The sequence below is a fragment of the Dasypus novemcinctus genome, chromosome 28, assembly GCF_030445035.2.
Source record: "Dasypus novemcinctus isolate mDasNov1 chromosome 28, mDasNov1.1.hap2, whole genome shotgun sequence".
Taxonomy (NCBI): domain Eukaryota; kingdom Metazoa; phylum Chordata; class Mammalia; order Cingulata; family Dasypodidae; genus Dasypus; species Dasypus novemcinctus.
In genome coordinates, this window is record NC_080700.1 from 33,204,583 (window position 1) to 33,218,817 (window position 14,235).

The following is a 14,235-nucleotide window of genomic DNA, read 5'->3' on the forward strand; positions in this document are numbered from 1 at the left end:
GCCTCAGCCGGCCTAGGCCTCGCTGTCGCCAGCGCCTGCTGACGGCGGAGGTCGCCCAGCTCCCGCAGGTGCGCCTGGCGGGAGGCGAGGGCGACACGGCCGCCCGCTCGGCCAGGCCTTCCACAAGGCGCCTGGGCGCTTGCCGCCCGCCGGCGGGAGGGACCCTTGCAACCCGCGCCGCGCGCCCCGTGGGGGACATCTCCCTCGGGAGGCCGCTTCCTTCAGTTCTCCGGCTAGCGAGACCCGGCCTCGGCACACCTGCCCGCCGCCAGTGACGGCCTGGACCGCTGGGCCTCGGTCTCCCAGCCCCTAGCCCAACTGGACGTGGCGCCGGGCTGCCAGGACCAGCGCCTCTGCTCGCCGTGCCCTCGTGTGCCCTCGGGTCCCGAGCACACATCCTGGCCCTCGGGCCCTGCCGTCCCCCCGGGGGATAGAGGCCCCGGACTGCTGCTGGGGCCAGAGGGGCACGGGCCACAGGCCTCCCGGGCAGCGGACCGGCGAGTGTCCGCCGGGCAGGGCAGGGAGCTCTGGCCCCAGCGGGCCCGGGTGGCGGGTGCTGGTGCTTGGGCTGGACCCGGCGGGGAAGGCACCGGCCCGGGACCCGGGCTCAGCCACGTGGGAGCCCCGCTCAGCCAGGTGAGAGCCCGGCTCAGGCAGGTGGGACCCGGGCTCAGCCAGGTGGGTCCCGGGCTCAGCCAGGTGGCCCCCGGGCTCAGCCAGGTGGCCCCCGGGCTCAGCCAGGTGGCCCCCGGTCTGCCTCCGCCGCCGGCGGCGGTGTGTCCAGGCGCCATGGGCTCTGAATGCCACCAGCCCCGTGCGGGAGGAGCGATGGGCCCCGGGCCCGCGGGGCTTCTGTCCGTGCGTGCGTGCGTGCGTGCGTGCGTGCGCCTGCGTGCCTGCTTCGCGGGCTCCGGACCGTGTCCCGTTGGTCGGCACAGGGGTACCGACCGCACTGGCTGAGGGAGAGCGAGCGCCGCCCGCTTTCCCGCTGCCCGAGGGGCCACGGGGCAGTGGGCGGCTGGTTGGGTGGGGCCTGTCCCCTGGGCTCAGGGGGCCACGGGAAGTCTGTGGCATGGGGCCCATCGGCGTGGTGCCAGGCGAGGCGGGGAAGGCGAGAAGGGGCAGGCCGGGTGTGCACGGTTCCGGGACACGGGCCAGGGGCAGGGCCCGCCGGACGCGGACAGGTGTAGCGGGCCTGGGGTCTTGGGCCCAGGCGCAGTGGGCGCGGGCCCCTGCGAGCCCCAGCCGGGTGAGGGTTGGTGCGTGGCTGCGAGCTGCAAGGAAAGGCTGGGTGGCCGCCGCCTGAGTGGCTGCCTGCGTGACTGCCTGCGTGGCTGCGCCGCCAGGAAAGGGCGCGGGCGGCTTGGGGCCGGGGGCCGGGGGCGGGCATTCCTGGCCGTGACGGCTGCGGGGAGCCCGGCTCGGGGCGGGCAAAAGGAGCGCGAGCGAGAGGGAGGGGGAGGCTGGTGGCAAAAGCCTACAGCACCCGGTATTCCCAGGCGGTCTCCCATCCAAGTACTAACCAGGCCCGACCCTGCTTAGCTTCCGAGATCAGACGAGATCGGGCGCGTTCAGGGTGGTATGGCCGTAGACGCCGGCTGCCGCCGCCGGCAGCCTCAAGAGCCCGCTGCGCGCCGCCGCGCCGCCAGCCGCCAGCCGCCAGCCTCCCGCTCCCGCCCCGCCCGGCCCCGCCCCGCCCCCGGAGGCTGAGGGCGGCCGCCTCCGGGCCGACCGTTCAGCCCGCCGCCGCCGCCGCCGCCGCCGCCGCCGCCGCCGCCCGCCGTTCCGGCCCGCCCCTGGCCTCGGGCCCCACCTGCCCCGCACGCCACTGGCTCCCGGGAGCCCCGCCGCTCGCCTGCCCACACGCCACCGGCCCCGGCCCCGCCCTCGGGCCCACGGCGCGGCCCGCGCGCCCCCGACGGCTCAGTCCCCGGACGGCGCCCCGCCGACTCCCCACCGCCACGCGCACCCCCGTGGCCTGCCCGGCCGGCCGGCCGGCCCCCGACTCTCCCGCAGCGACCCGGCGCAGGCGCGAGCGCCGGCGCCTCCTGCCGGCCGCCTGGCCGGCCGGCCCTGCCTCACCGCCCGGCGCCGGGGCTCCCCGAAGCGCCTGCCACCCCGCCCACCCGGCGCCCCTCAGCCGGTACCGCCCCGGCCCAGGAGGCGGGGCCGGCCCCAGGCCCGGCCTGCCGCCCACGCGCCCGCTTGTCTCCGGTCCCCGGCCCCCGGCCCCCCACCCACACCCTCACCCCGCACGCCTCTCCCCCACCCCCCCCTCGGAGCTCGGACCCTGGGCCCTGGGCCGCCGCAGCGGGTCCCCGCGTCCAGACCTCGTGCTCCCGGCCGCGCGCGCCGGGCTCTGCCCTCGGCCGCCGGGGCCCGCCCCCAGGAGCCACGCCCACCCGGAGGGCGGGGGTCGCCCCGCACGCCGCCCGGCCTTCAGGCCACACAGCCGCGCCGTGCGCGGCAGCGGCCGCTCTCCCTCGGAGCGTCGGCCACGAGCCGCCTGTCGGATGCGGGCGGCCGCGCTGGCTGCAAACGCTCACCCAGGAGCCAGGTGGAGAGCGGCAGGTGGCCGGGTCGGGGCCAGGCTGTCCGGAGGCCTGCGCAGCTGGGGCCAGAGCACAGGCCCTGGGACCTGGCACCGGGGGCTGCCCAGCCGCAGCGGGAGGCCCCGAGGCGCACGCAGCGCAACCGCACCCGGGCCGCGGCGCTGGGCGGGGCCTCGGTCCCCACGCACCTGCGCCTGGGCCCTGCCGGGCTGCCGGCACGGGCCTCTCGTCCCAGAGGCCCTGGGCCGCAGAGCTGGGGCCCCGGCCCGCTGCCCTGCCGCCCCGAGCCCCTCCAGGCGTCCCGGCCTCAGCCGGCCTAGGCCTCGCTGTCGCCAGCGCCTGCTGACGGCGGAGGTCGCCCAGCTCCCGCAGGTGCGCCTGGCCGGAGGCGAGGGCGACACGGCCGCCCGCTCGGCCAGGCCTTCCACAAGGCGCCTGGGCGCTTGCCGCCCGCCGGCGGGAGGGACCCTTGCAACCCGCGCCGCGCGCCCCGTGGGGGACATCTCCCTCGGGAGGCCGCTTCCTTCAGTTCTCCGGCTAGCGAGACCCGGCCTCGGCACACCTGCCCGCCGCCAGTGACGGCCTGGACCGCTGGGCCTCGGTCTCCCAGCCCCTAGCCCAACTGGACGTGGCGCCGGGCTGCCAGGACCAGCGCCTCTGCTCGCCGTGCCCTCGTGTGCCCTCGGGTCCCGAGCACACATCCTGGCCCTCGGGCCCTGCCGTCCCCCCGGGGGATAGAGGCCCCGGACTGCTGCTGGGGCCAGAGGGGCACGGGCCACAGGCCTCCCGGGCAGCGGACCGGCGAGTGTCCGCCGGGCAGGGCAGGGAGCTCTGGCCCCAGCGGGCCCGGGTGGCGGGTGCTGGTGCTTGGGCTGGACCCGGCGGGGAAGGCACCGGCCCGGGACCCGGGCTCAGCCACGTGGGAGCCCCGCTCAGCCAGGTGAGAGCCCGGCTCAGGCAGGTGGGACCCGGGCTCAGCCAGGTGGGTCCCGGGCTCAGCCAGGTGGCCCCCGGGCTCAGCCAGGTGGCCCCCGGGCTCAGCCAGGTGGCCCCCGGTCTGCCTCCGCCGCCGGCGGCGGTGTGTCCAGGCGCCATGGGCTCTGAATGCCACCAGCCCCGTGCGGGAGGAGCGATGGGCCCCGGGCCCGCGGGGCTTCTGTCCGTGCGTGCGTGCGTGCGTGCGTGCGTGCGTGCGCCTGCGTGCCTGCTTCGCGGGCTCCGGACCGTGTCCCGTTGGTCGGCACAGGGGTACCGACCGCACTGGCTGAGGGAGAGCGAGCGCCGCCCGCTTTCCCGCTGCCCGAGGGGCCACGGGGCAGTGGGCGGCTGGTTGGGTGGGGCCTGTCCCCTGGGCTCAGGGGGCCACGGGAAGTCTGTGGCATGGGGCCCATCGGCGTGGTGCCAGGCGAGGCGGGGAAGGCGAGAAGGGGCAGGCCGGGTGTGCACGGTTCCGGGACACGGGCCAGGGGCAGGGCCCGCCGGACGCGGACAGGTGTAGCGGGCCTGGGGTCTTGGGCCCAGGCGCAGTGGGCGCGGGCCCCTGCGAGCCCCAGCCGGGTGAGGGTTGGTGCGTGGCTGCGAGCTGCACGGAAAGGCTGGGTGGCCGCCGCCTGAGTGGCTGCCTGCGTGACTGCCTGCGTGGCTGCGCCGCCAGGAAAGGGCGCGCGCGGCTTGGGGCCGGGGGCCGGGGGCCGGGGGCGGGCATTCCTGGCCGTGACGGCTGCGGGGAGCCCGGCTCGGGGCGGGCAAAAGGAGCGCGAGCGAGAGGGAGGGGGAGGCTGGTGGCAAAAGCCTACAGCACCCGGTATTCCCAGGCGGTCTCCCATCCAAGTACTAACCAGGCCCGACCCTGCTTAGCTTCCGAGATCAGACGAGATCGGGCGCGTTCAGGGTGGTATGGCCGTAGACGCCGGCTGCCGCCGCCGGCAGCCTCAAGAGCCCGCTGCGCGCCGCCGCGCCGCCAGCCGCCAGCCGCCAGCCTCCCGCTCCCGCCCCGCCCGGCCCCGCCCCGCCCCCGGAGGCTGAGGGCGGCCGCCTCCGGGCCGACCGTTCAGCCCGCCGCCGCCGCCGCCAGCCGTTCCGGCCCGCCCCTGGCCTCGGGCCCCACCTGCCCCGCACGCCACTGGCTCCCGGGAGCCCCGCCGCTCGCCTGCCCACACGCCACCGGCCCCGGCCCCGCCCTCGGGCCCACGGCGCGGCCCGCGCGCCCCCGACGGCTCAGTCCCCGGACGGCGCCCCGCCGACTCCCCACCGCCACGCGCACCCCCGTGGCCTGCCCGGCCGGCCCCCGACTCTCCCGCAGCGACCCGCCGCAGGCGCGAGCGCCGGCGCCTCCTGCCGGCCGCCCGGCCCTGCCTCACCGCCCGGCGCCGGGGCTCCCCGAAGCGCCTGCCACCCCCGCCCACCCGGCGCCCCTCAGCCGGTACTGGTACCGCCCCGGCCCAGGAGGCGGGGCCGGCCCCAGGCCCGGCCTGCCGCCCACGCGCCCGCTTGTCTCCGGTCCCCGGCCCCCGGCCCCCCACCCACACCCTCACCCCGCACGCCTCTCCCCCCCCCCCCCGGAGCTCGGACCCTGGGCCCTGGGCCGCCGCAGCGGGTCCCCGCGTCCAGACCTCGTGCTCCCGGCCGCGCGCGCCGGGCTCTGCCCTCGGCCGCCGGGGCCCGCCCCCAGGAGCCACGCCCACCCGGAGGGCGGGGGTCGCCCCGCACGCCGCCCGGCCTTCAGGCCACACAGCCGCGCCGTGCGCGGCAGCGGCCGCTCTCCCTCGGAGCGTCGGCCACGAGCCGCCTGTCGGATGCGGGCGGCCGCGCTGGCTGCAAACGCTCACCCAGGAGCCAGGTGGAGAGCGGCAGGTGGCCGGGTCGGGGCCAGGCTGTCCGGAGGCCTGCGCAGTTGGGGCCAGAGCACAGGCCCTGGGACCTGGCACCGGGGGCTGCCCAGCCGCAGCGGGAGGCCCCGAGGCGCACGCAGCGCAACCGCACCCGGGCCGCGGCGCTGGGCGGGGCCTCGGTCCCCACGCACCTGCGCCTGGGCCCTGCCGGGCTGCCGGCACGGGCCTCTCGTCCCAGAGGCCCTGGGCCGCAGAGCTGGGGCCCCGGCCCGCTGCCCTGCCGCCCCGAGCCCCTCCAGGCGTCCCGGCCTCAGCCGGCCTAGGCCTCGCTGTCGCCAGCGCCTGCTGACGGCGGAGGTCGCCCAGCTCCCGCAGGTGCGCCTGGCCGGAGGCGAGGGCGACAACGGCCGCCCGCTCGGCCAGGCCTTCCACAAGGCGCCTGGGCGCTTGCCGCCCGCCGGCGGGAGGGACCCTTGCAAACCCGCGCCGCGCGCCCCGTGGGGGACATCTCCCTCGGGAGGCCGCTTCCTTCAGTTCTCCGGCTAGCGAGACCCGGCCTCGGCACACCTGCCCGCCGCCAGTGACGGCCTGGACCGCTGGGCCTCGGTCTCCCAGCCCCTAGCCCAACTGGACGTGGCGCCGGGCTGCCAGGACCAGCGCCTCTGCTCGCCGTGCCCTCGTGTGCCCTCGGGTCCCGAGCACACATCCTGGGCCTCGGGCCCTGCCGTCCCCCCCCACCCCCACCCCCCGGGGGAAAGAGGCCCCGGACTGCTGCTGGGGCCAGAGGGGCACGGGCCACAGGCCTCCCGGGCAGCGGACCGGCGAGTGTCCGCCGGGCAGGGCAGGGAGCTCTGGCCCCAGCGGGCCCGGGTGGCGGGTGCTGGTGCTTGGGCTGGACCCGGCGGGGAAGGCACCGGCCCGGGACCCGGGCTCAGCCACGTGGGAGCCCCGCTCAGCCAGGTGAGAGCCCGGCTCAGGCAGGTGGGACCCGGGCTCAGCCAGGTGGGTCCCGGGCTCAGCCAGGTGGCCCCCGGGCTCAGCCAGGTGGCCCCCGGTCTGCCTCCGCCGCCGGCGGCGGTGTGTCCAGGCGCCATGGGCTCTGAATGCCACCAGCCCCGTGCGGGAGGAGCGATGGGCCCCGGGCCCGCGGGGCTTCTGTCCGTGCGTGCGTGCGTGCGTGCGTGCGCCTGCGTGCCTGCTTCGCGGGCTCCGGACCGTGTCCCGTTGGTCGGCACAGGGGTACCGACCGCACTGGCTGAGGGAGAGCGAGCGCCGCCCGCTTTCCCCGCTGCCCGAGGGGCCACGGGGCAGTGGGCGGCTGGTTGGGTGGGGCCTGTCCCCTGGGCTCAGGGGGCCACGGGAAGTCTGTGGCATGGGGCCCATCGGCGTGGTGCCAGGCGAGGCGGGGAAGGCGAGAAGGGGCAGGCCGGGTGTGCACGGTTCCGGGACACGGGCCAGGGGCAGGGCCCGCCGGACGCGGACAGGTGTAGCGGGCCTGGGGTCTTGGGCCCAGGCGCAGTGGGCGCGGGCCCCTGCGAGCCCCAGCCGGGTGAGGGTTGGTGCGTGGCTGCGAGCTGCAAGGAAAGGCTGGGTGGCCGCCGCCTGAGTGGCTGCCTGCGTGACTGCCTGCGTGGCTGCGCCGCCAGGAAAGGGCGCGGGCGGCTTGGGGCCGGGGGCCGGGGGCGGGCATTCCTGGCCGTGACGGCTGCGGGGAGCCCGGCTCGGGGCGGGCAAAAGGAGCGCGAGCGAGAGGGAGGGGGAGGCTGGTGGCAAAAGCCTACAGCACCCGGTATTCCCAGGCGGTCTCCCATCCAAGTACTAACCAGGCCCGACCCTGCTTAGCTTCCGAGATCAGACGAGATCGGGCGCGTTCAGGGTGGTATGGCCGTAGACGCCGGCTGCCGCCGCCGGCAGCCTCAAGAGCCCGCTGCGCGCCGCCGCGCCGCCAGCCGCCAGCCGCCAGCCTCCCGCTCCCGCCCCGCCCGGCCCCGCCCCGCCCCGCCCCCGGAGGCTGAGGGCGGCCTCCTCCGGGCCGACCGTTCAGCCCGCCGCCGCCGCCGCCGCCGCCGCCGCCGCCGCCGCCGCCGCCCGCCGTTCCGGCCCGCCCCTGGCCTCGGGCCCCACCTGCCCCGCACGCCACTGGCTCCCGGGAGCCCCGCCGCTCGCCTGCCCACACGCCACCGGCCCCGGCCCCGCCCTCGGGCCCACGGCGCGGCCCGCGCGCCCCCGACGGCTCAGTCCCCGGACGGCGCCCCGCCGACTCCCCACCGCCACGCGCACCCCCCGTGGCCTGCCCGGCCGGCCGGCCGGCCCCCGACTCTCCCGCAGCGACCCGGCGCAGGCGCGAGCGCCGGCGCCTCCTGCCGGCCGCCCGGCCGGCCGGCCCTGCCTCACCGCCCGGCGCCGGGGCTCCCCGAAGCGCCTGCCACCCCGCCCACCCGGCGCCCCTCAGCCGGTACCGCCCCGGCCCAGGAGGCGGGGCCGGCCCCAGGCCCGGCCTGCCGCCCACGCGCCCGCTTGTCTCCGGTCCCCGGCCCCCGGCCCCCCACCCACACCCTCACCCCGCACGCCTCTCCCCCACCCCCCCCCTCGGAGCTCGGACCCTGGGCCCTGGGCCGCCGCAGCGGGTCCCCGCGTCCAGACCTCGTGCTCCCGGCCGCGCGCGCCGGGCTCTGCCCTCGGCCGCCGGGGCCCGCCCCCAGGAGCCACGCCCACCCGGAGGGCGGGGGTCGCCCCGCACGCCGCCCGGCCTTCAGGCCACACAGCCGCGCCGTGCGCGGCAGCGGCCGCTCTCCCTCGGAGCGTCGGCCACGAGCCGCCTGTCGGATGCGGGCGGCCGCGCTGGCTGCAAACGCTCACCCAGGAGCCAGGTGGAGAGCGGCAGGTGGCCGGGTCGGGGCCAGGCTGTCCGGAGGCCTGCGCAGCTGGGGCCAGAGCACAGGCCCTGGGACCTGGCACCGGGGGGCTGCCCAGCCGCAGCGGGAGGCCCCGAGGCGCACGCAGCGCAACCGCACCCGGGCCGCGGCGCTGGGCGGGGCCTCGGTCCCCACGCACCTGCGCCTGGGCCCTGCCGGGCTGCCGGCACGGGCCTCTCGTCCCAGAGGCCCTGGGCCGCAGAGCTGGGGCCCCGGCCCGCTGCCCTGCCGCCCCGAGCCCCTCCAGGCGTCCCGGCCTCAGCCGGCCTAGGCCTCGCTGTCGCCAGCGCCTGCTGACGGCGGAGGTCGCCCAGCTCCCGCAGGTGCGCCTGGCGGGAGGCGAGGGCGACACGGCCGCCCGCTCGGCCAGGCCTTCCACAAGGCGCCTGGGCGCTTGCCGCCCGCCGGCGGGAGGGACCCTTGCAACCCGCGCCGCGCGCCCCGTGGGGGACATCTCCCTCGGGAGGCCGCTTCCTTCAGTTCTCCGGCTAGCGAGACCCGGCCTCGGCACACCTGCCCGCCGCCAGTGACGGCCTGGACCGCTGGGCCTCGGTCTCCCAGCCCCTAGCCCAACTGGACGTGGCGCCGGGCTGCCAGGACCAGCGCCTCTGCTCGCCGTGCCCTCGTGTGCCCTCGGGTCCCGAGCACACATCCTGGCCCTCGGGCCCTGCCGTCCCCCCGGGGGATAGAGGCCCCGGACTGCTGCTGGGGCCAGAGGGGCACGGGCCACAGGCCTCCCGGGCAGCGGACCGGCGAGTGTCCGCCGGGCAGGGCAGGGAGCTCTGGCCCCAGCGGGCCCGGGTGGCGGGTGCTGGTGCTTGGGCTGGACCCGGCGGGGAAGGCACCGGCCCGGGACCCGGGCTCAGCCACGTGGGAGCCCCGCTCAGCCAGGTGAGAGCCCGGCTCAGGCAGGTGGGACCCGGGCTCAGCCAGGTGGGTCCCGGGCTCAGCCAGGTGGCCCCCGGGCTCAGCCAGGTGGCCCCCGGGCTCAGCCAGGTGGCCCCCGGTCTGCCTCCGCCGCCGGCGGCGGTGTGTCCAGGCGCCATGGGCTCTGAATGCCACCAGCCCCGTGCGGGAGGAGCGATGGGCCCCGGGCCCGCGGGGCTTCTGTCCGTGCGTGCGTGCGTGCGTGCGTGCGTGCGCCTGCGTGCCTGCTTCGCGGGCTCCGGACCGTGTCCCGTTGGTCGGCACAGGGGTACCGACCGCACTGGCTGAGGGAGAGCGAGCGCCGCCCGCTTTCCCGCTGCCCGAGGGGCCACGGGGCAGTGGGCGGCTGGTTGGGTGGGGCCTGTCCCCTGGGCTCAGGGGGCCACGGGAAGTCTGTGGCATGGGGCCCATCGGCGTGGTGCCAGGCGAGGCGGGGAAGGCGAGAAGGGGCAGGCCGGGTGTGCACGGTTCCGGGACACGGGCCAGGGGCAGGGCCCGCCGGACGCGGACAGGTGTAGCGGGCCTGGGGTCTTGGGCCCAGGCGCAGTGGGCGCGGGCCCCTGCGAGCCCCAGCCGGGTGAGGGTTGGTGCGTGGCTGCGAGCTGCACGGAAAGGCTGGGTGGCCGCCGCCTGAGTGGCTGCCTGCGTGACTGCCTGCGTGGCTGCGCCGCCAGGAAAGGGCGCGCGCGGCTTGGGGCCGGGGGCCGGGGGCCGGGGGCGGGCATTCCTGGCCGTGACGGCTGCGGGGAGCCCGGCTCGGGGCGGGCAAAAGGAGCGCGAGCGAGAGGGAGGGGGAGGCTGGTGGCAAAAGCCTACAGCACCCGGTATTCCCAGGCGGTCTCCCATCCAAGTACTAACCAGGCCCGACCCTGCTTAGCTTCCGAGATCAGACGAGATCGGGCGCGTTCAGGGTGGTATGGCCGTAGACGCCGGCTGCCGCCGCCGGCAGCCTCAAGAGCCCGCTGCGCGCCGCCGCGCCGCCAGCCGCCAGCCGCCAGCCTCCCGCTCCCGCCCCGCCCGGCCCCGCCCCGCCCCCGGAGGCTGAGGGCGGCCGCCTCCGGGCCGACCGTTCAGCCCGCCGCCGCCGCCGCCAGCCGTTCCGGCCCGCCCCTGGCCTCGGGCCCCACCTGCCCCGCACGCCACTGGCTCCCGGGAGCCCCGCCGCTCGCCTGCCCACACGCCACCGGCCCCGGCCCCGCCCTCGGGCCCACGGCGCGGCCCGCGCGCCCCCGACGGCTCAGTCCCCGGACGGCGCCCCGCCGACTCCCCACCGCCACGCGCACCCCCGTGGCCTGCCCGGCCGGCCCCCGACTCTCCCGCAGCGACCCGCCGCAGGCGCGAGCGCCGGCGCCTCCTGCCGGCCGCCCGGCCCTGCCTCACCGCCCGGCGCCGGGGCTCCCCGAAGCGCCTGCCACCCCGCCCACCCGGCGCCCCTCAGCCGGTACTGGTACCGCCCCGGCCCAGGAGGCGGGGCCGGCCCCAGGCCCGGCCTGCCGCCCACGCGCCCGCTTGTCTCCGGTCCCCGGCCCCCGGCCCCCCACCCACACCCTCACCCCGCACGCCTCTCCCCCCCCCCCCCCGGAGCTCGGACCCTGGGCCCTGGGCCGCCGCAGCGGGTCCCCGCGTCCAGACCTCGTGCTCCCGGCCGCGCGCGCCGGGCTCTGCCCTCGGCCGCCGGGGCCCGCCCCCAGGAGCCACGCCCACCCGGAGGGCGGGGGTCGCCTCGCACGCCGCCCGGCCTTCAGGCCACACAGCCGCGCCGTGCGCGGCAGCGGCCGCTCTCCCTCGGAGCGTCGGCCACGAGCCGCCTGTCGGATGCGGGCGGCCGCGCTGGCTGCAAACGCTCACCCAGGAGCCAGGTGGAGAGCGGCAGGTGGCCGGGTCGGGGCCAGGCTGTCCGGAGGCCTGCGCAGTTGGGGCCAGAGCACAGGCCCTGGGACCTGGCACCGGGGGCTGCCCAGCCGCAGCGGGAGGCCCCGAGGCGCACGCAGCGCAACCGCACCCGGGCCGCGGCGCTGGGCGGGGCCTCGGTCCCCACGCACCTGCGCCTGGGCCCTGCCGGGCTGCCGGCACGGGCCTCTCGTCCCAGAGGCCCTGGGCCGCAGAGCTGGGGCCCCGGCCCGCTGCCCTGCCGCCCCGAGCCCCTCCAGGCGTCCCGGCCTCAGCCGGCCTAGGCCTCGCTGTCGCCAGCGCCTGCTGACGGCGGAGGTCGCCCAGCTCCCGCAGGTGCGCCTGGCCGGAGGCGAGGGCGACAACGGCCGCCCGCTCGGCCAGGCCTTCCACAAGGCGCCTGGGCGCTTGCCGCCCGCCGGCGGGAGGGACCCTTGCAACCCGCGCCGCGCGCCCCGTGGGGGACATCTCCCTCGGGAGGCCGCTTCCTTCAGTTCTCCGGCTAGCGAGACCCGGCCTCGGCACACCTGCCCGCCGCCAGTGACGGCCTGGACCGCTGGGCCTCGGTCTCCCAGCCCCTAGCCCAACTGGACGTGGCGCCGGGCTGCCAGGACCAGCGCCTCTGCTCGCCGTGCCCTCGTGTGCCCTCGGGTCCCGAGCACACATCCTGGCCCTCGGGCCCTGCCGTCCCCCCGGGGGATAGAGGCCCCGGACTGCTGCTGGGGCCAGAGGGGCACGGGCCACAGGCCTCCCGGGCAGCGGACCGGCGAGTGTCCGCCGGGCAGGGCAGGGAGCTCTGGCCCCAGCGGGCCCGGGTGGCGGGTGCTGGTGCTTGGGCTGGACCCGGCGGGGAAGGCACCGGCCCGGGACCCTGGCTCAGCCACGTGGGAGCCCCGCTCAGCCAGGTGAGAGCACGGCTCAGGCAGGTGGGACCCGGGCTCAGCCAGGTGGGTCCCGGGCTCAGCCAGGTGGCCCCCGGGCTCAGCCAGGTGGCCCCCGGTCTGCCTCCGCCGCCGGCGGCGGTGTGTCCAGGCGCCATGGGCTCTGAATGCCACCAGCCCCGTGCGGGAGGAGCGATGGGCCCCGGGCCCGCGGGGCTTCTGTCCGTGCGTGCGTGCGTGCGTGCGTGCGCCTGCGTGCCTGCTTCGCGGGCTCCGGACCGTGTCCCGTTGGTCGGCACAGGGGTACCGACCGCACTGGCTGAGGGAGAGCGAGCGCCGCCCGCTTTCCCGCTGCCCGAGGGGCCACGGGGCAGTGGGCGGCTGGTTGGGTGGGGCCTGTCCCCTGGGCTCAGGGGGCCACGGGAAGTCTGTGGCATGGGGCCCATCGGCGTGGTGCCAGGCGAGGCGGGGAAGGCGAGAAGGGGCAGGCCGGGTGTGCACGGTTCCGGGACACGGGCCAGGGGCAGGGCCCGCCGGACGCGGACAGGTGTAGCGGGCCTGGGGTCTTGGGCCCAGGCGCAGTGGGCGCGGGCCCCTGCGAGCCCCAGCCGGGTGAGGGTTGGTGCGTGGCTGCGAGCTGCACGGAAAGGCTGGGTGGCCGCCGCCTGAGTGGCTGCCTGCGTGACTGCCTGCGTGGCTGCGCCGCCAGGAAAGGGCGCGCGCGGCTTGGGGCCGGGGGCCGGGGGCGGGCATTCCTGGCCGTGACGGCTGCGGGGAGCCCGGCTCGGGGCGGGCAAAAGGAGCGCGAGCGAGAGGGAGGGGGAGGCTGGTGGCAAAAGCCTACAGCACCCGGTATTCCCAGGCGGTCTCCCATCCAAGTACTAACCAGGCCCGACCCTGCTTAGCTTCCGAGATCAGACGAGATCGGGCGCGTTCAGGGTGGTATGGCCGTAGACGCCGGCTGCCGCCGCCGGCAGCCTCAAGAGCCCGCTGCGCGCCGCCGCGCCGCCAGCCGCCAGCCGCCAGCCTCCCGCTCCCGCCCCGCCCGGCCCCGCCCCGCCCCCGGAGGCTGAGGGCGGCCGCCTCCGGGCCGACCGTTCAGCCCGCCGCCGCCGCCGCCAGCCGTTCCGGCCCGCCCCTGGCCTCGGGCCCCACCTGCCCCGCACGCCACTGGCTCCCGGGAGCCCCGCCGCTCGCCTGCCCACACGCCACCGGCCCCGGCCCCGCCCTCGGGCCCACGGCGCGGCCCGCGCGCCCCCGACGGCTCAGTCCCCGGACGGCGCCCCGCCGACTCCCCACCGCCACGCGCACCCCCGTGGCCTGCCCGGCCGGCCCCCGACTCTCCCGCAGCGACCCGCCGCAGGCGCGAGCGCCGGCGCCTCCTGCCGGCCGCCCGGCCCTGCCTCACCGCCCGGCGCCGGGGCTCCCCGAAGCGCCTGCCACCCCGCCCACCCGGCGCCCCTCAGCCGGTACTGGTACCGCCCCGGCCCAGGAGGCGGGGCCGGCCCCAGGCCCGGCCTGCCGCCCACGCGCCCGCTTGTCTCCGGTCCCCGGCCCCCGGCCCCCCACCCACACCCTCACCCCGCACGCCTCTCCCCCCCCCCCCCCCGGAGCTCGGACCCTGGGCCCTGGGCCGCCGCAGCGGGTCCCCGCGTCCAGACCTCGTGCTCCCGGCCGCGCGCGCCGGGCTCTGCCCTCGGCCGCCGGGGCCCGCCCCCAGGAGCCACGCCCACCCGGAGGGCGGGGGTCGCCCCGCACGCCGCCCGGCCTTCAGGCCACACAGCCGCGCCGTGCGCGGCAGCGGCCGCTCTCCCTCGGAGCGTCGGCCACGAGCCGCCTGTCGGATGCGGGCGGCCGCGCTGGCTGCAAACGCTCACCCAGGAGCCAGGTGGAGAGCGGCAGGTGGCCGGTCGGGGCCAGGCTGTCCGGAGGCCTGCGCAGTTGGGGCCAGAGCACAGGCCCTGGGACCTGGCACCGGGGGCTGCCCAGCCGCAGCGGGAGGCCCCGAGGCGCACGCAGCGCAACCGCACCCGGGCCGCGGCGCTGGGCGGGGCCTCGGTCCCCACGCACCTGCGCCTGGGCCCTGCCGGGCTGCCGGCACGGGCCTCTCGTCCCAGAGGCCCTGGGCCGCAGAGCTGGGGCCCCGGCCCGCTGCCCTGCCGCCCCGAGCCCCTCCAGGCGTCCCGGCCTCAGCCGGCCTAGGCCTCGCTGTCGCCAGCGCCTGCTGACGGCGGAGGTC

At 79.1% G+C, this 14,235-nt stretch overlaps 1 protein-coding gene and 5 non-coding genes across 6 annotated transcripts; 1 reads left to right on the forward strand and 5 right to left on the reverse strand.

Moving 5' to 3' along the window:
• The first annotated feature begins 1,072 nt into the window (after positions 1–1,072).
• On the forward strand, positions 1,073–5,929 carry LOC139437787 (basic proline-rich protein-like). The gene is made up of 6 exons (XM_071212464.1): positions 1,073–1,111; positions 1,592–2,767; positions 2,889–3,044; positions 3,094–3,722; positions 4,482–5,601; positions 5,723–5,929. Exons 1-6 carry the CDS (start codon positions 1,073–1,075, stop codon positions 5,927–5,929), a joined length of 3,327 nt encoding a protein of 1,108 aa, XP_071068565.1.
• LOC131276507 (5S ribosomal RNA) lies at positions 1,475–1,593 on the reverse strand. The gene has a single exon (XR_009183978.1). It is a non-coding gene; the product is annotated as a 5S ribosomal RNA (ribosomal RNA).
• On the reverse strand, positions 4,342–4,460 carry LOC111763280 (5S ribosomal RNA). The gene has a single exon (XR_002796172.1). It is a non-coding gene; the product is annotated as a 5S ribosomal RNA (ribosomal RNA).
• A 1,228-nt stretch (positions 5,930–7,157) lies between the features above and the next one.
• Positions 7,158–7,276, reverse strand: LOC131276474 (5S ribosomal RNA). Its single transcript, XR_009183947.1, has one exon. It is a non-coding gene; the product is annotated as a 5S ribosomal RNA (ribosomal RNA).
• Positions 7,277–10,034: 2,758 nt separating this feature from the next.
• LOC131276478 (5S ribosomal RNA) lies at positions 10,035–10,153 on the reverse strand. The gene has a single exon (XR_009183951.1). It is a non-coding gene; the product is annotated as a 5S ribosomal RNA (ribosomal RNA).
• Positions 10,154–12,833: 2,680 nt separating this feature from the next.
• Positions 12,834–12,952, reverse strand: LOC131276481 (5S ribosomal RNA). Its single transcript, XR_009183953.1, has one exon. It is a non-coding gene; the product is annotated as a 5S ribosomal RNA (ribosomal RNA).
• Between the last annotated feature and the right edge of the window lie 1,283 nt (positions 12,953–14,235).

Excerpts from the sequence above, each read along its gene's own strand:
- LOC139437787 (XM_071212464.1), top strand. The coding sequence starts at position 1,073 with ATGGGGCCCATCGGCGTGGTGCCAGGCGAGGCGGGGAAG. Across the intron at positions 1,112-1,591 it reads TGCCAGGCGAGGCGGGGAAG|ACGCCGGCTGCCGCCGCCGG; the intron begins GCGAGAAGGGGC and ends GTATGGCCGTAG. Across the intron at positions 2,768-2,888 it reads TGGGCCCTGCCGGGCTGCCG|CGCCTGCTGACGGCGGAGGT; the intron begins GCACGGGCCTCT and ends CGCTGTCGCCAG.